The sequence below is a fragment of the Schistocerca gregaria genome, chromosome 10 (genome assembly GCF_023897955.1).
Source record: "Schistocerca gregaria isolate iqSchGreg1 chromosome 10, iqSchGreg1.2, whole genome shotgun sequence".
In the NCBI taxonomy this organism is placed as follows: Eukaryota; Metazoa; Arthropoda; class Insecta; order Orthoptera; family Acrididae; genus Schistocerca; species Schistocerca gregaria.
The window spans coordinates 221,486,763-221,506,623 of NC_064929.1; the positions used below are offsets into that span (position 1 = coordinate 221,486,763).

General features: G+C 42.7%; 1 protein-coding gene across 3 annotated transcripts in view; it reads right to left on the reverse strand.

The window, feature by feature from the left end:
* Nucleotides 1-2,399, reverse strand: part of LOC126293546 (uncharacterized) — a 67,881-nt gene extending 65,482 nt beyond the window's left edge. Inside the window, exon 1 of one of the 3 annotated variants that reach the window (XM_049986814.1) lies at nt 2,347-2,399. Coding sequence is in view for 2 of the 3 variants with exons in the window: in XM_049986812.1 (XP_049842769.1) it covers nt 1,149-1,191 (43 nt within the window). In the remaining variant the exon portion in view is untranslated. Of the gene's footprint in view, nt 1-1,148; nt 1,299-2,346 lie in introns of those variants that run through there. The other 2 variants (XM_049986813.1, XM_049986812.1) reach the window with 2 other exon arrangements.
* Between the last annotated feature and the right edge of the window lie 17,462 nt (nt 2,400-19,861).

Here is a 19,861-nt window from a genome sequence, read left to right on the forward strand (position 1 = left end):
GCTCTCCTGGATCATTAAGGCAAATTTCAGGATACTTCAGTAATCTAGGATATGGCCCAACTCCTGTCAGTTCTGTAAATCTAGGGTTACTACAAGTGCAATTAACGTAACACACAGGTGTCCACATGCACTGATAAGAATTTGAATTGGAAAAAGCACATTTTGGAACTCAAAAAAACAACTTAGGTCAGCCACATTTGCATTTAGAATGATTGCAAACATTAGAGGGAGACAAATCAGTAAGATGACATATTTTGCATACTTTCATTCAATAATGTCATATGGAATAATATTCTGAACTAACTAATCTTTAATGAAGAAAGTCTTTATTGTGCAAAAACATGCTACAAGAATAGTATGTTATCTCACCCATGATCATCTTTTAGACTCCCATTTAAGGAATTGGGCATTCTGACTACTGCTTTACAGTATATTTATTACATCATGAAGTTTGTTATAAATAATCCCCTACAGCTCAAAAGGAACAATGATGTACATAATTACAATACCATTAGAAAAAATGACACTCATTACTCCACATTAAGGTTGCCTTTAGTACAAAAAGGGCTGCCACAATACTGCAATATAAATTTTTGATCACTTACCAGTGATATAAAATGTCTGACAGGCAGCAAAGCGTAAATTTAAGGCAAACTGAGAAATTTTCTCCGTAACAACTTCTCAAATTCCCAGAAGAATTTCTATGACTGTATTGTGTAGAAGATTATGGGTACGAATTACTAACTCAACATCTATGTATATTTTTGTAAAAAGAAAAAAAAAAACCTTACACATGTTCAGAATGTGAAGGTAAAATGACTCGTTCCACATTTTTACGCCTGATCGTGCAAAATAATTCATGGAACATACAACTACCTATCCCCTTAAAGCAAGTTTGTATGCTACATTATCTGTTAGGCTTAATGATCATCACTGTGTTCCTTTCTGAAATCCTAAATCATTTTAGGATGATCCGTGGATGAATAAAAGTAAATAAATAAATGAAAAGTATCATAACAAACAGCATTAACCTACGTAGCACCCATCCACACAAATATTAACAGACGCCAAAGTTAACGCAAAACTGACAATGTGTGTTTCTAATCACGCATTTACAACCAGATACGTCCACATATGCCTATACTAACCACCTTTGTTCAATTGTTTAACATCATCCTCGAGGCTTTCCATGTCCTTCGCCTGTTTGTCTTAATATCTTCTATTGGACAACCAATTTCTCAATAACCGGTACAACTTACACTTCCCGCGGACATGTAATCTACTCAAAGATCTTAAAGTGAACCACAAAGAGATGCTATTATGTCTAAAACTGACATGGTGAAACCGTGGCTTTGTACAATTAATGTAGGTTAATTCTTACAAAGAGGAAAACAGCAACCAGCCAAGATTAATACTGCAATTTATTTAGATAAATAGCGCCGTTACCGATTTCGAACTGGCAAGTTCATCATCAGACGGCTGTTCACGTGATTTTCAAGATACACTTCACATTATCGTCCGTTTTCGATTTTTATTATTACACTGTGGCGAAGTATTTTTGGTGTGTTGTTGCCCTAAGGTAGAGAAACAGTGTTAGAAGCGCCCTGTGTGAAAAAACTAATCTCCAAACGATGAAATACAGCGTAAATAAATATGTGAGGTGAAGTGAGATGTAAGTACCATAACCACTTAAACTCACATATTTTAATATTTATTTACGCTGTATTTCAACGTTTGGAGATTAGTTATTTTCACATGGGGCGCTTCTAACACTGTTTTTCTACCGTAGAGCAACAACACACCAAAAATACTTCGCCACAGTGGAATAATAAAAATCAAAACGGACGATGATTTAAAGTGTATCTTGAAAATCATGTGAACAGCCGTCTGATGATGAACTTACCAGTTCGAAACCGGTAACGGCGCTATTTACTTAAATAAATATTGGTATTGATAGTGGCTGGTTGCTGTTTTCTTCTTTGTAAGATTTAACCTACACAAAGAGATATATGTACGGCCAGGTTTCCATACGCGCGAATTATTTCCACATGCATTATCCCATCACCATTCGCTTCAACCGGCGCATGGTGAGGAGATCCTCCAGAATATAGAAAATTTAAGACAAACAGGAATACACCAACATTTAGAATGAAAAACAAATATGCTAATGTTCCGCGCCTACAACGCAGGAGAAATTAGCGTCATGGATATGGAATGAGTCGAAAAATTTCTAACGTAGTTTCATTCAAAAGGTGATAAATGCTAAGATCATTTTACAACACTTGTTTACAAAGTTCACGTTACTGCATTGAATTTGTGCCCAAGTCAGATTGCACCAAAACTCACGTTATTTAATTTTATTACTAATTCATACACATCAGTTGATTCTACTAAGAAATTCGACACTGGACTAGAAAGAGTTGGTCACCAATGAAATGTCAAGGCTCCTCTTAAAATGAACTGTATTGGTAGTTACACATTATACCGCTAGTGGCAAGTTACTAAAAATATGTGGTCCTGAATAAGGGACACCTTTTTGGACCAAAGTAAGTGACTTTAAATCTTTATTTCTAATACTGATTCCATGAATTGAGCTGTTGGTTTCGAAAACAGATGCATATTTTAATGGGGAATTTTACAATGCGCCCATATGGACGGACATCATAAATAATGTAAAATATTAAATACATCACAGCGATGAACATTTCGTCTGACTCCTCATTATTATTTTTAATACACGTTACAATAAAAGTTTGATAAACGCTGTTTATGTGGGAATAATTGTGGAAGAATTTTCGTTATTAATGCAAAGAATAATCAGTGTGTCGTAATGTCTGTGAATACTACATTGAGTAATAAACTCTGAGGTCTTCTTCCTTCAATTTGAATAAGATCGAACATTAAGTTACTTCGACTCTGGGTGTAGCTGAAAGTAGGCGTCCGTTACTTGAGCTGTTGAATACAGGTCTGTGCTGTAAGAAATAGGAGTAATATATGTATTAAACATTACTTGTGTTGTTATTAATGTAATAATGGCATCGTCGATTATAATATTTAAGCATTTGGATTTTACTTAAGTTTGCAACTTCGAGAAATATCATCGCTGACGTGCAACAATATCTCGACATTACGCGGCAGGTTCAAATTTGTGTAAATAGTGAGTTCCACGTTAAGTACATTATATATTATGAGTTTCAGCACATTAATGAATGAGAGTAACATAATTAATTTAAAGTCAGTTTTCAGTGTCTTAATATCTTAGCAATAGCTGTGGTCAGTGCCTCCGTAACGTTAAAAATATTTTAATTAAGAATTTTATTCATTTATCTTACTCGAGATTCTAAAGCATTAAAAATAAGATTCGAAAAAAAATAATTCAGAGATTATGATCTTAAGTAACAGAAGGCATAATTAATTTCTCTCCTTTTAACTGTAACTTATACGTTACTCTCTAACGCCTGTGCATGTATGTCAAATACAAATATTTATTTTAAATTGTGGAAAGAGATAACTATGTAACAGAAGAGGGACACTATAACTGTCACCCAATAATACAGGGAAAATACATAAGACATAGATAGTAATTTGTACTTATGCATGTATTACACGTACTAATTATGACGCATTTTCTCTTGCATGGAATCTATGAAATGTGTCGAGAAAAAGGAAATTTATCCATCAAGGGAAGAAAATATAACACACATAACACTTAGAAGAATTTATCGGAATTCTTGGAAAGTAAAAATAACAGAAAAGTATCGAAAGTGATATATATAAATAGTAAGGGCATGCGCACTTGTTTTCACGCGTGCATTTGTAAGTGATGACTTGTGGTGCGTAATAAACTTTCACGTTATTTTTCATTAGAATCCACACTAACAACTTACAGATATATTAAATATGTGAAAGTAAGGCCTTTTATTGCCTTCTGTAGCCAAGCAAGCTGGAATATTTTTGCTGAGATTCTCAGTTAAATTAATTGTGTCTGATTATAATTTTTGTGCAAGAGTATGTTGAGAAATATTTGAAAGATATGAATGGTTCTGCCAGAGATTGTCACAAGCCTGAAAATCATGTTTGTTCAGGAGACCTTTTCCAACGTTTGAGGAAATCCATATATCAAGACATGAGCATTTAATCTTAAATGTTTATCCCAAGTATCCCTTGCGTTGTTGTCTAATAAATATTCGGTCCAAGTCAATATATTTAATGACATGTAACTATTTTGATACATTATTTTATATTATGGTCATAATGTGTGGGTTAAATAATAAATGCATTTGGAAAATTCAAATTTATATTGTATTGCACTTTTAACAGGAATTTTACATAAATATTTTACTTGTCTTTTAGTAAATGGTAGCTTCAGAGTTTATTTCTAAATCACTTTTTCATTCCAAGTCTTCAACACTTGACCAATCATGTTGGTTGCATCAAGGGATTAGAAATAATGTTGGGATGTAGTTAAAAAGTGATTTTATATCTTTCGGTTTATTTTTCTTGATCTTAAATTTTGTACTGCGTTCTCATGGAAGACTCAACAGACTTAATGCAACCTTTCGACCTTGCACCTAATAGTCACTTCTTTTTGTCAGTGTCATCATAATTGCAGGTGACTTTTATTAAGAACAGATTCTGGTCCCCGAATTTGAAACTGACTGTTTGTGAAACAGAGACACCAGAATTCCTTACAATACTGCACTTCTGGCATTCCACATCCTTGAAGTCCTCCTCCTTCGTGTTTATTACCACAAATGGCAGTTTGGTTGATGATTTGGCAATAAAATTAGCCTAGTAATCAGGGTCATAAATATTCCTACCGTGCATCTCTATTTGACAAAAATCTGTCACATGATAGCCTTTTGTCTCCTACTTTGGAAACCAACATGTAATGGTTTTGAAACTTTCACATTCTACGAGGGATCTCTCAAATGCCACTATAGTCCATTTCTTATTAATCAGATTGTGCAGTTGTCACTAATAATGTGTGATTCCGAGATGATGGATTACCAACTTCCAGACATTTCATCTGCCAGGAAGTTTCATCTCAAAAGGAGATTTCAACCTCATCAGTCCCTCACATGGCTTGATTTTTACTCCAAAGAAACATGTAACCTACAGCAGTCATGGATCCCGAAGATGTAGATCCGGATCTTCCTACAGTAGAAAGTGGCTTCTGTTGGTAGTTTAGGTGTAGGTAAGTCTGCTACAGGTTGATGACAATAATATGAATGTTTCTGTCTTTGTTTGTGAGTTCACTGAGTTCTTTTATGTTTTGTTGTCTCAATTCTGCTTTTTTGTGGTAGGCATCTCTATTTACCTTAATTTCCTTGATGTCTTCTTCGGAAGCAAACATGGATTTTACATCATGTAACTGTTTTGCAAAGAAATCGCTTTTATGACATGTCTCTGACCTTGGTAATTTAAAGCCGGTATTGAATTCAGTGTCCAACTTTGTGTTGGGTCTGTTGGTCAATTTTTGGAATATCTGTGCTGGGAGGAGCCTAACAGCTAACACCGAGTATGAATCGGCAAGGAATTTCTTAAATTTTTAGTTTATCAATTACTTGGTCCAAAATAGAAAGAAACTTCCACATGGGAAAAATATATTAAAAACAAAGATTCCAAGACTTACCAAGCGGGAAAGCGCCGGCAGACAGGCACATTAACAAAACACACAAACACACACACAGAATTACTAGCTTTCGCAACCAATGGTTGCTTCTTCAGGAAGGAGAGGGAAAGACGATAGGATGTGGGTTTTAAAACCCACATCCTTTCGTCTTTCGTGGGTTTTAAAACCCACATCCTTTCGTCTTTCCCTCTCCTTCCTGAAGAAGCAACCATCGGTTGCGAAAGGTAGTAATTCTGTGTGTGTGTTTTTAATATATATATATATATATATATATATATATATAATTTTCAAGCCCATTGCAAGAGTTGTAGAGAATTTAACTTTGGAAAAATGATAGTAATAATGTTAACTGAAACTGTATGAATGTGTCAGATAATCTGCTTTTATTAACACCATACCACATGGAAGATCAGTGTTAAGGAAGTTGTCCAGTGTATGTAAAATTTCATACTAAACATTCAAATATGTCTCCAGAGTTCAATTCATTTAGCTGCAAGTGTATGAATGGACTTTGTTACTCATTTCAGTTTCACAGGATTGTTGTTAATTACGCCCATTCTATTCATAGTGCGAGCAAGTAATGCCTCATGTTTATTGGATTTGTCTTCACCAACTGTGTCTTCACTGTCACCTGATAAACAAAGTAAGAGCCTACGGAATATCAGACGGGCTGTGTGGCTGGATTGAAGAGTTTTTAGCAAACAGAACACAGCATGTTGTTCTCAATGGAGAGACATCTACAGACGTTACAGTAACCTCTGGCGTCCCACAGGGGAGTGTCATGGAACCATTGCTTTTCACAATATATATATAAATGACCTAGTAGATAGTGTCGGAAGTTCCATACGGCGTTTCGCGGATGATGCTGTAGTATACAGAGAAGTTGCAGCATTAGAAAATTGTAGCGAAATGCACGAAGATCTGCAGCGGATAGGCACTTGGTGTAGGGAGTGGCAACTGACCCTTAACATAGACAAATGTAATGTATTGGGAATACATAGAAAGAAGGATCCTCTATTGTATGATTATATGATAGCGGAACAAACACTGATAGCAGTTACTTCTGGGAGTATTTGATTTGAAGTGTAATGATCATATAAAATTAATTGTTGGTAAGGCGGGTACTAGGTTTAGATTCATTGGGAGAGTCCTTAGTAAATGTAGTCCATCAACAAAGGAGGTGGCTTACAAAACACTCGTTCGACCTATACTTGAGTATTGCTCACCAATGTGTCAGTTTGACGGAGGAGATAGAGAAGATCCAAAGAAGAGCGGCGCGTCTCGTCACAGGGTTATTTGGTAACCGTGATAGCGTTACGGAGATATTTAGCAAACTGGAGTGGCAGACTCTGCAAGAAAGGCGCTCTGCATCGCGGTGTAGCTTGCTCGCCAGGTTTCGAGAGGGTGCGTTTCTGGATGAGGTATCCAACATATTGCTTCCCCCTACTTATACCTCCCGAGGAGATAACGAATGTAAAATTAGAGAGATTCGAGCGTGCACGGAGGCTTTCAGACAGTCGTTTTTCCCACGAACCGTATGCGACTGGGACAGGAAAGGGAGGTAATGACAGAGGCACGTAAACTGCCCTCCGCCACGCACCGTTGGGTGGCTTGCGGAGTATAAATGTAGATGTAGATGAACTACACTATGCACTGCTTGTCTAACTATGCTTAGCATTGCCTCTAGGAATGAAGGGAGGAATCTGTTTGATTACAGACTCATCAGATCACTAAGGAAAGGACGAGAACTCGTATGTTGTGTTACAAGAAGACTCTGAATCAGCACTGTTCATGGTAGAACACTGTTGAATCAAAGTTTGGTGGGATTTTTGAGTCCTTTTGATTAATACATTTTCTGCTAGAGAAACAATTCGGGAATAGGAAAGAAAGCTAACTACAAAAAGGGTTGTGGTGGTGAGGGTTTACTTGGGCGCTCAAATGCGCGGTCATCACCGCCTACACAAAATCCCAGTTTCTGACTCTGTCGAGTTTAAACACTTTCACGAATGATGATGATGATGATAAGACAAACATCCAGTCCCCAGGCAGAGACGATCGCCAACCTGCTCGGGAATCGAACCCGGGACCCCGCGATCCAGAGGCAGGAACACTAGCCACTCGACAGTGAGCTGCGGACTACAAAATTTTTTCTATGTTCATTTAACATTCGCTAGAAAAATCTGTTGATGTTTAGCTATGATTTTTGTCCTGCAAAATTGGTCACCAGTTGCTAGGTCTGTTGATCGATTTTTGGAATAACCGTGCTGGGAGGCAGCCTGACAGCTAACACAAAGAATATGAATTGGCATTAAATTTATGTAATGAGAAACGATTACTACTTGCAGTACTGGAATTAAAGCACTAGTTCTTGTTGTAACTGAATTGGTGCTGTGAAATGTCTTCGTCACAGCATGAGAAAAATACAATGCAACATACCGACAGTGAAGTCACACACAGTATTTTTGCAGCAAACTTGGTATTTAACAAACAGCGATCAGTCAATCCACTAAATCTTGATGATAGAAAATCTATATTTTAGATGTCTCACAAGATGGAACAAATTACTGCCTTCTCTTCTGATTTCAGGTGAGTCATGCTTATGATTGAACATTGGCATAATAAATGAAAATATTCATGTGTCTGTGATAACTCTTAATATATGTATTTACTTGCATTTTTTAATCACACATAATTTACTACTACGTTGTTGACATGAGTAAAAATTACACATCCTAGTGTGAGGTCCAAAATGTAAGTACTCTCAAGCGAGATTGCAACAAAAGCTGTTAAAAAAATTGAATATTCTCCTGACATTGCTCCTTTGTTACAAAGATAATATTAAAAGCCTATCTTTGCTGTCTTCTGCAGCAATGTACAAATTTCTTATTACTAATGAGGAAAAGAAAACATTCATAAGTATTACACATATTTCTGAGCTTCCCTTCTGAAACACCACTGGCGTCTTTCTGCTTGCTATTATCAATGTAGAATTATACAGAACAGAAACATTCTTGTCACAGTCAAAATATCACTTACTGGATTTTCTGACCTACTGTAATGGGTGAAATATTGTGGAATATTGTTCAGAAAACCGCTAATGCCTTTTTTCTTATCTTCTTTAGATGCCTGAGTAGGTATGTGTGATTACATGATACAGAGATTGGCAACTTGCTCTAAATGTTCAGAAATATAAAATTTTGCATTTCATAAAATGAAGGGGAAAAAAATCTTATGACTATAATATGAATGAGTCACTGTTGGAATTTGCCAACTCATACAAATACCAGGGTGTGACACTTTGTAGGGATATAAAATGGAATGATCACATAAGTTAAGTCATGAGTAGAGCAGGTTGCAGACTTCAATTTATTGGTAGAATATTGGTGAAGAAGTGTTATCAGTCTACAAAGTATGTAGCTTACAAATCACTCGTGTGACGTGTACCAGATAGGACCGACAGGGCATATTGAATGTATGCAGAGAAGGGTAGCAGGAATGGTCACAGGTTTGTTTAATTTATAAGATATTGTCACAAATATACTGAGGAATTTGAACTGGCAGATTCTTGAAGACAGGTGGAAAGTATCTTGAAAAAATGTATTAACCACGTTTCAAGAATAGGCTTTAAATTATTACTCTAGGGATGTACTGCAACCCCCTCCATATCACTCACACTGGGATCATGAGGTTGAGATTAGTGTTACTGCATGCACAGAGGCATTCAAACAGTCATTCTTCCCGCTCTCCATATATGAATGGAACAGGGAAAAAACAAAATAACTTGTACAATTGGGTGTGCCCTTTGCAATTTAAGTGTGTCACTTCTGTTCAGTATTATTTTACTGCCTCTGAATATAGGTTAAATAAATTTTTGAAAACAATGTTATGACCCACTTAAGGTTATGTTCAAATAAGTAAGTAAAATATACTGTACCTGTTCACATTCTGAATCTGATCCAGTGGTTTCATGATTCCATAAAGTTACACAACCAGAAAAACAACTATCGCTCTCACTTGAAGCACAAGTAATGCTTAAATCCTCATTTTCTTTGGATGCAAACAAAAGCTTCTTATCTCCAGCCCCTTTACTGTGGCTTGTAATTGTCTCTCTAGATTTTTTGTGAATTATTATATGGAAGACAATAATACTGACTTATAATTACTTACTCTGCCACCTGATGTCCCCAGAAGATATGTAGATAGGCATCTGTTGGTTAAAAACATAACCACTGACAAAAATTGCTTGGAATGTGACTTCTGACTGTCTCTGGCACAACCCTTCCTATGGTAAAGCTAGGCTGAAAAATGTAATCTGAAATGAGCTCAGGTATTTTCTCACAAGGGAATATTCCTGATGTAAAGGCCCTCGTAAACAACCAAGCGTTCTGTCAAGCATAACTATACTTGACAAATGTTTGATCTTGTACCGTGCTTTTTCGCATGTTTCTCGAGCACTGATCATGTTTGCGAAAATTTTGATTCACGGAAACTTTGACAAGGGTATCACTTTCAACCCTAAACCTGAATTACGTAATTTGTGCTGCTTTGGTGGAGGACCTATTTTCATTGACATGTAATGTCAACTGGAAATATCAGTTTGCAGGCCAGTCCCAAAACCTACCAACAGCACATCTGACATTGAAACCTGCCTTGAACAGTTCTGACCACAATCCCAACTTGATCCACCACCTCTATCTCAAAATCATCCCTTACAAGTCTTCCAAGAATTCCTCACATCTACACTGCTTCACCACCCTTCCTCAGGTCCCTACAACAAACCCCTAACCTGTCTTCTGCAAAACTCCAGGCTCTGCATTCCCTAAAAGCTGATGATTCCATCATTATCATCCCAGCAGACTAAGAATCTACCATATTGGGACTTGATTGACGACAGGAATATGTTAGCAAAGGTCTATGCCAGCTGTCTCACACTCCTACATACATTATCTGCCATCAAGATCCCATCCTTGTGATTCAAACTGGCCTGCAGTCCCTCCTTAAAACCTCAGGCCCTCACAAGGACTAACTCAGTCCATAGAACTTCTTACTGCACCCAAACCACACACACACACACACACACACACACACACACACACACTTTTATCTTCTTCCTAATATCCACAAACCCAATCATCTTGGCCGTCCTGTAGATGCTGCCTTAGTTGGTCAGCACCTGCAACCCATAGTACAAACATATCTCTCCTATATTAAAGACACCAACCATTTCCTAGACCATCTGAAATCCTGTCCCACTTCCACCACATGCCTTGCTTGACACCATTGACGCCACCTCCCTCTATACCATCATCCCTCACATCCGTGGTCTGCTGGTGTCGAACATTTCCTCAGTCAGCACCCACCTGATTCCAAACCTACGACATCCTTCCTGCTCACCTTAACTTCGTATTTACCTTTGAGGGGCAGACAGACATACAGATCAGGGATATGGCCATGGGAAAAAGGATGGCTCCTTCCTACACCAACCTTTTCATAGGTCACTTGGAGAGTGCTTTCCTGGAATCCATAAGCCTTCAGACTCAGGTTTTATTTAGATGCACTATGTGATTGAAAGTATCCGGACACCCCCAAAACGTACGTTTCTCATATTAGGTGCATTGTGCTGCCACTTCCTGCCAGGTACTCCACATCGGCGACCTCAATAGTCATTAGACATCGTGAGAAAGCAGAATGAGATGCTCTGCAGAACTTGCAGGCCTCGAATGTGGTCAGGTGATTGGATGTCACTCGTGTCGTATGTCTGTGCGAAATTTCCACACTCCTAAACATCCCTGCGTCCACTGTTCCCGCTGTGATAGTGAAGTGGAAATGTGAAGGGACACATACAGCATAAAAGTATACAGGCCGACCTCGTATGTTGCCTGACAGGGACTGCAGACTGTTGAAGGGGGTCGTAATATGTAATAGGCAGACCTCTATCCAGACCATCACACAGGGATTCCAAACTGCATCAGGACCCACTAAAAGTACTAGGACAGTTATGCAGGAGGTGAGAAAACTTGGATTTCATGGTTGAGCGGCTGCTCATAAGTCGCACACCATGCCCGTAAATGCCAAATGACATCTCACTTGGTGTAAGGAGCATAAACATTGTATGATTGAAAAGTGGAAAAATGTTGTGTGGAGTGACAAATCTCGGTACACGATATGGTGATCAGATGGCAGGGTATGTGTATGACAAATGCCTGGTGAACGTCATCTGCCAGCATGTGTTGTGCCAATAGTAAAATTCAGAAGCAGTGGTGTTACGGTGTCGTCATGTTTCATGGAGGAGGCGTGCACTCCTTGCTGTTTAGCATGGCACTATCACAGCACAGGCCTATATTGATGGCTGAAGCACCTTGCTTGCCACTGTTGAAGAGCAATTTGGGGATGGTGACTGCATCTTTCAACACGATTGAGCACCTGTTCATAGTGCATGGCTTGTGGTGGAGTGGCCTGTGCTGACAATAACATCCCTGTAATGGGCTGTCCTGCACAGTCCTGACCTGAATCCTAAAGAAAACTTTTGGGGTGTTTTGGAACGCTGGCTTATTGCCAACATCAATACCTCTCCTCAGTGCAGCACTCTGTGAAGAATTGGATGCCATTTCGCACGAAATCTTTCAGCACCTGATTGAATGTATGCCGAATGTATGCCTGCAAGAGTGGAAGCTGTCATCAAAGCTGAAGCTGGGCCAACACCATATTGAATTCCAGCATTACCAATGGAGGACATCACGAACTTTTGTAAGTCATTTTCAGCCAGGTGTCCAGATACTTTTGATCACATAGTGTATATTGATGGCATCATCTTTGCCATATGGACTCATTTTGAGGCTGACTAGACAAAACTCATGGAATATCTATACCTTTTCCGAATTAAATTTCACATTGTCGTATGCTGAATCCCAAGCCACTTTCCTTAATGTTGATCTCATCCACACAAAAGGCCAGCCAAACCCTTCTGTCACATTAAACCTACTAACAAATAACAGTACTTACATTTTGATGGTTGCCATCCTATACATGTCAAACATACCCTCCCATACCGCCTTGACATTGGAGTCAAACATGTTTGTTCAGATGCAGTCTCTTTACAGCAATACACCACTATTCTCACCTCAGCCTTCACTGGTTGTTATTACCACACCAGCCTAGTTCAAAAGCAGTTCCTAGGACAGCAGATCTAATCCTGGTATTGTTGACCCGCCGCCCCACAAAAAAACAAGTTTGGGGCAACGGGACACACCACTTGTCACTCAGTATTATCCTGATCTTCAATGTATTAATCAGCTAATTTGACAAAGTCATGACTTCCAAAAATTGTGTCCTGAAATGAGGTCCATTCTGTCTGAGATTTTACTCACCACATCTACAATAGCTTTTCATCGCCCTCTCAATCACAGCAATATTCTTGTCAGACCCTATGCTCCTTGGGCACTCATCTGCCTACCCTATGGCTCCCACCCCTGTGACCATACTCAGTGCAAGACTTGCCATATGCGCCCTTCTATCACCACCTACACCATCCCTGTAATTGGCAAAACACATACTAACAAAGGGAGAGCAGAAACAACCTGTCATATACCAGCTGTTATGTAAACACTCTTTGGCCTTTTACATCAGCGTGACTACCACCAAGTTCTAAATTAGGAAGAATGATCATAGGCAGAGAATGTATACAGGCAACACACACAATCCTGTAGCGGAGGTAGCCTTACAACATGACAGCTGTGACCTCAGTGCCTGTTTCACTATCTACATCTACATCTACATCTGTACTCTGTAAACCCCTGTGAGGTGCGTGGCAATGTATCAGTTATTAGGATTTCTTCCTATTTCATTCATGTACTGAGTGTGGGAAGAATGATTGTTTGAATGCTTCTGTGCTTGCAGTAATTTTTTAAATCTTATCCTCATGACCCCTATGTGAGTGACATATATGAGGTTGTAGTATATACCAAGAGAAATCATTTAAAGCTGGTTATTTTTAATAGCCTTTCTTGTGATAGTCTTGAAACTATCTTAGTCTTCCAGTTCAGTTCCTTCAGAATCTCTGTGACACTCTCCCAATTCCCTATTAGTCCTATTTCGTATGGGTACTATACACTTGAGCAATGTTCTAGAACCAGTTTCACAAGTGATTTGTATGCAATATCCTTTCTAAACTGATTGCACTTTCCCAGTGGCCTCCCAATAAACCAAAATCTACCACCTACTTCACCCACGACTGAGCCTATGTGATCATTCTATATCTCAACCCAGGTATTTGTACGAGTTGGCTGATTCCAACTGTGACACTTTGATATTACAGTTATAGGATACTATGTTTTTTTGTTCTGTGAAGTACAAAATTTTACATTTCTGAACATTTAGAGCAAGTTACCAATCTCTGCATAGTGTTGAAATCTTAAGATATAACTGAATATTCTTGCAGCTTATTTCAGATAGTACTTCATCATCTGCAAAAATCTTGATTTTACTATTAACATTGTCTGCAAGGTCATTAATACCCAGCATGAACAGCAAGGGTCCCAACACGCTTCCCTGGGGTAAACTGGAAGTTACTTCTACATTTGATGATGATTCTCCATCCTAGATAACATGTTGTGTCTTCCCTCGCAAAAAGTCCTCAGTCCAGTTGTAAATTTCACTTGATACCCCACATGATAGTACTTTCAACAATAAGCATAGGTGCAGTACTGAGTCAAATGCTTTTTGAAAATGAAGAAATACTTCATCTACGTGGTTGCCTTGATCCAAAGTTTCCAGTGTGTCATGTGGGAAAAGTGCGAGTTGGGTTTCACATGACCGATGTTTTCGAAATCCATGTTGATTGGCATTGAGAAGGTCATTCTGTTCAAGATGCCTCTCTGTGTTTGAGCTCAGAATATGTTCTAAGATTCTACAACAAATTGATGTCAAGGATATCGGATGGTAATCTCGTAGATCATTTCTAATACCATTCTTGTACACTAGTGTGACCTGTGCTTTATTCTAAAAACTGGGCACAGTTTTTGGTTTCAGGGATCTAGGATAGACCATAGTTAGAGGGGCTAACTCAACTGCAAATTCAGTATAGAATCTGATAGAATCCATCAGGGCCTGGAGCTTTGTTAAATTTTAATAATTTGAGCTGTTTCTCAACACTACTGACATTACTACTTATTTCATTCATCTTTTCAGTGGCACGAGGATTAAATTGAGGTTAGTTATCGTGAGTTTTCCATTGTAAAGGAATACTTGAAAATGAAGTTAAGTATGTGAGCTTTTGCTTTGCTACCCTCAATTAATGTGAACTGGACAATGGCTTTGGTGCCACTAACAGCTTTTACATATAACCGGAATTTCCTTTGCTTGTGTGAAAGGTCACTTGACAATATTTTGCTACAGTAGTCATTGAAGGCATCACGCATTGCTCTCTTGACAGACAAATGCATTTCTCTCTCTATCTATAGCCCTATGCTTTGTTTCACACCTATTATGCAGTAATGTCTGTTTCTTTAAAAATCTCATTACAGTGACTATATACCATGGAGGTTCCCTACCATTATCCCCCCTGCGGGTTCGGGGGTACGAATAGGCCCGCGGTATTCCTGCCTGTCGTAAGAGGCGACTAAAAGGAGTCTTCAAAGTTTCGGCCTTATGTGATGGTCCCCACTTGGGTTTGACCTGCCATTTTCAAAATTTCCGTTGTTAGTGCGTGCCATTTGGGGAAGGACGCCTTACGTGGTGTTTTTCTATTGGTCCATCGTGCACCTCCATCTTGCATGCTATCTATTGTCGTGTGGAGGGATTTACACCCCATGTCTTCTGGGTTGCCTCCTCGTCTTGTGCGCAATCCCCTTCTTAGCGCCCACGGCAACTGTGGACCCTTTCAACACCTAAAATCCAGCACGGTAGCCAGTCCGTTGTGGTGGGGTCGTCATGTACCCTCTTGGTGGTAGCCCCCTGACCACGCAGGGATCGCACTACAGATGCCAGAGCTGTTTCCTCCCCATGCATGCCAAGGAGTATGTGCCCATCTTGTCTGGGGCACGGGGACTCCGGGCAATGGGATATCGTCCAGGTACCCGTTGCTTTGGCTGGGTGGCGCCCTTGGGGAGAGCCCTCGTTCGGAGTAGGTGGCATCTGGGCGGATGTGGCGCAATGAAGCGCAATAAATCTCACCAAGCTGGTGGTCGCACTGCCACCAGCGTCTCTAAGCGAGGCAAAATTGAATTCGATGCTGCACAATATGATCCTCAGTCGTTCCCCTCGTTGGCTGCGCCATGGGAGGGACGCAGATCTAGTGCCAAGCAGGAGCCTTATGTACCACAATACCTTGTCTGCAGCAGGACTGATGGTGACTCCTTTCTTTCGACAAAGCCTATGTTTTTTGTGGAACACCTGGAGGATAAGTTTGGGGAAGTGGCGGGTTTGTCTAAAATGAGGAATGGGTCCATCCTCCTCAAGACGTCCTTCCCAGCCCAGTCACGGGCGTTGCTCTTGTGTGATAAGCTGGGAGACGTCCCTGTTTCCGTCACTCCCCACAGTAGCTTAAATATGGTCCAGGGGATTATTTACCATCGCGACCTCTTGTTACAGTCCAATGACGAGCTGAGAGCTGACTTGGAACGACGTGGTGTGCATTTTGTCCGTCGTGTGCACAGAGGACCCAAGACCAACAGGGTGGCCACCGGTGCCTTTATCTTGGCCTTCGAGGGTACTGTATTGCCTGAGAAGGTCAAGGTAATGGTTTACCGTTGTGACGTCAAGCCATACGTCCCTCCCCCGATGCGGTGCTTCCAGTGCTGGAAGTTTGGGCATATGTCCTCCCGTTGCCCATCCAGCGCCACATGTCGAGATTGCGGACGCCCCTCTCATCCCGATTCTCCATGTGCGCCTCTGCCTGTCTGTGTCAACTGTGGGGAACACCACTCTCCATGCTCGCCGGACTGCCCCGTTCTTCATAAGGAGCGGAAGATTATGGAATTTAAGACCCTGGACCGGCTTACTTATCGCGAGGCAAAACTGAAATTTGAAAGGTTGCATCCTGTCCCTCTTCAAACTTCTTATGCTGCAGCTACGTTATCGTCGCCCTCGCGGGCGGCAGTTATCGCCTCCTCTGTGTCGCCTTCAGTTGGCCCTCGGGGCCGTCCATCTCTGTCTGCCTCCCTCGTGTCTGGGGGCAAGCCTTCCTCTGTTGCCCCCTTAGCAGTTGGGGGCAAACCCCCTTCTGTCACTCCCCCCGCACATGCTTCAGGAGTGACATCTGCTCCAAAACCAGGGGGCTCGATCCCTCCCCCTCCCCCTCCCCCTCCCCCTTCTCTGCCGGCGTCGTCTCCGCCGGCGTCGTCTCTGCGGGCTCCTCTCTCGCGGAAGGGGTCCCTCGGGGCCCTCCCTTCTTCCGTTTCTTCTGCTACCCCGCCGGATGTCAGCCAGTGGCTGAAGGTTCATCCACCTGCTGGTCGTAGGGCTTCTGCGTCGTCGTCAGCCTCCGACGCTCCTTCAGAGAAACTCTCCCAGCCCTCTAAGCCAAAGGACAGACGCGAGAAGAAGGACCGGAACGTGTCCAAGAAGAAGGACACTCCGGCAGTTTCAGTACCGCCTGCTGTCAATAGCTCTGGCTCTGGGGATGCGGTGGAGATCCTCGCCTCTGCCGCGGATCTCTCCCTCACGGAACCCTCGGGGACCTCTCCTATGGACACAGCTGACTCTCGCTCAGTGGCGGCCGTTGACTCTGCGGCGCCGTCTGCCTCTTAGTCGCCTTCACGCCCTCCCAGTCCCTTCCTGCTTCCATTCTCCAGTGGAATTGTGGCGGTTATTTCCGCCACCTGCCTGAGCTCCAGATGCTTCTGAGTGTTTCCCCTGTTCTGTGCATTGCTCTTCAGGAAACTTGGTTTCGAGCAATGTGGACCCCTGCCCTTTGCGGTTATCGGGGATACTATAAGAACCGCGCTGACTGTCAACGAGCTTCAGGTGGAGTTTGCCTCTTTGTTCACCACTCTGCCTATAGCTCACCAGTACCCCTTCTGACGCCTTTAGAGGCAGTCGCTGTCAGGATTGAGCTCTCGCCGGCTATTACTGTTTGCTCTGTTTACGTTTCTCCGTATGGGCAACTCCCCCGACATGTCTTGGCTGCGCTGCTGGCTCAACTCCCGCCACCATTGCTGCTTCTGGGCGATTTCAATGCCCACAACCCTCTATGGGGTGGGACTGTCTCCGATGACCGCGGTCGCGCTGTGGAGCATGTGTTGGCTCAGCTCGACCTTAGCCTCTTGAACACCGGTGCTCCCACGCATTTCAGTGTGGCCCATGGCTCGTTCTCGGCCATCGATCTCTCTCTTTGCAGCCCCGGACTTGTCCCATCCCTTCACTGGAGAGTGCATCCTGATCTGTGTGGTAGTGACCATTTTCCCATCTATTTGTCACTGCCCCAGTGTCATTCTTCTGGGTGCCTGCCCCGCTGGGCTCTCAACAGGGCTGACTGGCCGGCTTTTACTTCCGCTGCCACCATTGCTTCTCTCCCACAGGGTGACATTGACGAGGTGGTCCGTGTCTTGATCTCTTCAATTATTTCTGCGGCCGAGACTGCCATCCCTCGCTCTTCTGGACTCCCTCGGAGGAAGTCTGTCCCCTGGTGGTCGCCGGAGATTGCTGAGGCTATTCGCGACCGTAGGCGGGCTCTCCAGCGTCATAAGCGGCACCCGTCTCTGGAGACCCTCATCGCCTTTAAGAAGCTCCGTGCCTTGGCCCGTCGTCTTATTGCACGGCGTAAGCAGGAATGCTGGGAGAGGTACATTTCATCCTTGGGCTCCCGTGTCTCCCCGTCGCTCGTGTGGTCCCGCATCCGGCGGATTTATGGATACCAGACCCCTATGGGTGTCCCTGGAATCTCCCTGGACGGCGCTGTCTGCACGGACGCTGCCACCATTGCTGACCACCTTGCCACGCACTTTGCTACCAGCTCTGCGACTGCAACTTACCCTCCTGCCTTTCGCTCTCTAAAGGAGCGCGCCGAGCGGACGCCGTTATCGTTCCACACACGTCATTCTGAAAAATACAATGCTCCTTTCAGCGAGAGGGAATTCCTCGCTGCCCTCGCCAATTGCCCTGATACAGCACCAGGACCGGACTGCATCCATGCGCAGATGCTGAAGCATCTCTCCAGGGACTGCCAGAGACACATCCTTACCATCTTTAACCGCATTTGGAGCGAGGGCGTGTTCCCGTCGCAATGGCGAGAGGGTGTTATCGTTCCCATCTTGAAGCCCGGTGCGGACCCTCTGGCGGTGGACGGCTATCGTCCCATTACACTAACCAACGTTTTGTGCAAATTGCTCGAACGTATGGTGGGGCGGCGTTTGTGTTGGGTCCTTGAGTCGCGCGGTCTCCTTGCTCCATCCCAGGGTGGCTTCCGTCAGGGCCGGTCTGCTGCGGACAATTTGGTGCGGCTGGAATCTGCTATCCGTACGGCCTTTTCCCGCCGTCAGCATCTCGTTGCTGTATTTTTTGATCTGCGGAAGGCATATGACACAACATGGAGGCATCACATCCTTGCTACGTTGCGCGAGTGGGGTCTTCGTGGTCAGCTCCCAGCTTTTCTTCAAAACTTCTTATTGCGCCGCTCTTTCCGGGTGCAAGTCGGTGCCGCCTCTAGTTCATCTTATATACAGGAAAATGGGGTCCCGCAGGACTCGGTGTTGAGCGTTTCCTTATTTCTAGTGGCCATTAATGGTCTGGCTGTAGCCGTGGGGTCGTTGGTGTCTCCTTCTTTGTATGCCGACGACTTCTGCATCTCATTTAGCTCAACGACTACGGGAGTCGCCGAACGCAGGCTGCAAGCAGCCGTTTGCAAGGCGGCCTCATGGGCTCTGACTCATGGATTTCAGTTCTCTGCGGCCAAGACTCGAGTTATGCACTTCTGCAGGCGTCGGACGGTCCACCCTCATCCGGAACTTTACCTCGACGGTCAACTACTTGAAGTGGTGGACACTAGCCGCTTCTTAGGACTCGTCTTTGATGCCCGGCTCACGTGGGTTCCTCATATTACTTAGCTGAAGCAAAAGTGCTGGCAGCACCTCAACGCCCTCCGCTGCCTGAGCCATGCGTCTTGGGGTGCAGATCGCAGCACGCTGTTGCGATTGTACAGAGCCCTTGTGCAGTCCAGGCTTGATTATGGGAGCCTGGCCTATGGTCTGCATCGCCCTCAGTGTTGACGTTGTTGGACCCCATACACCACTG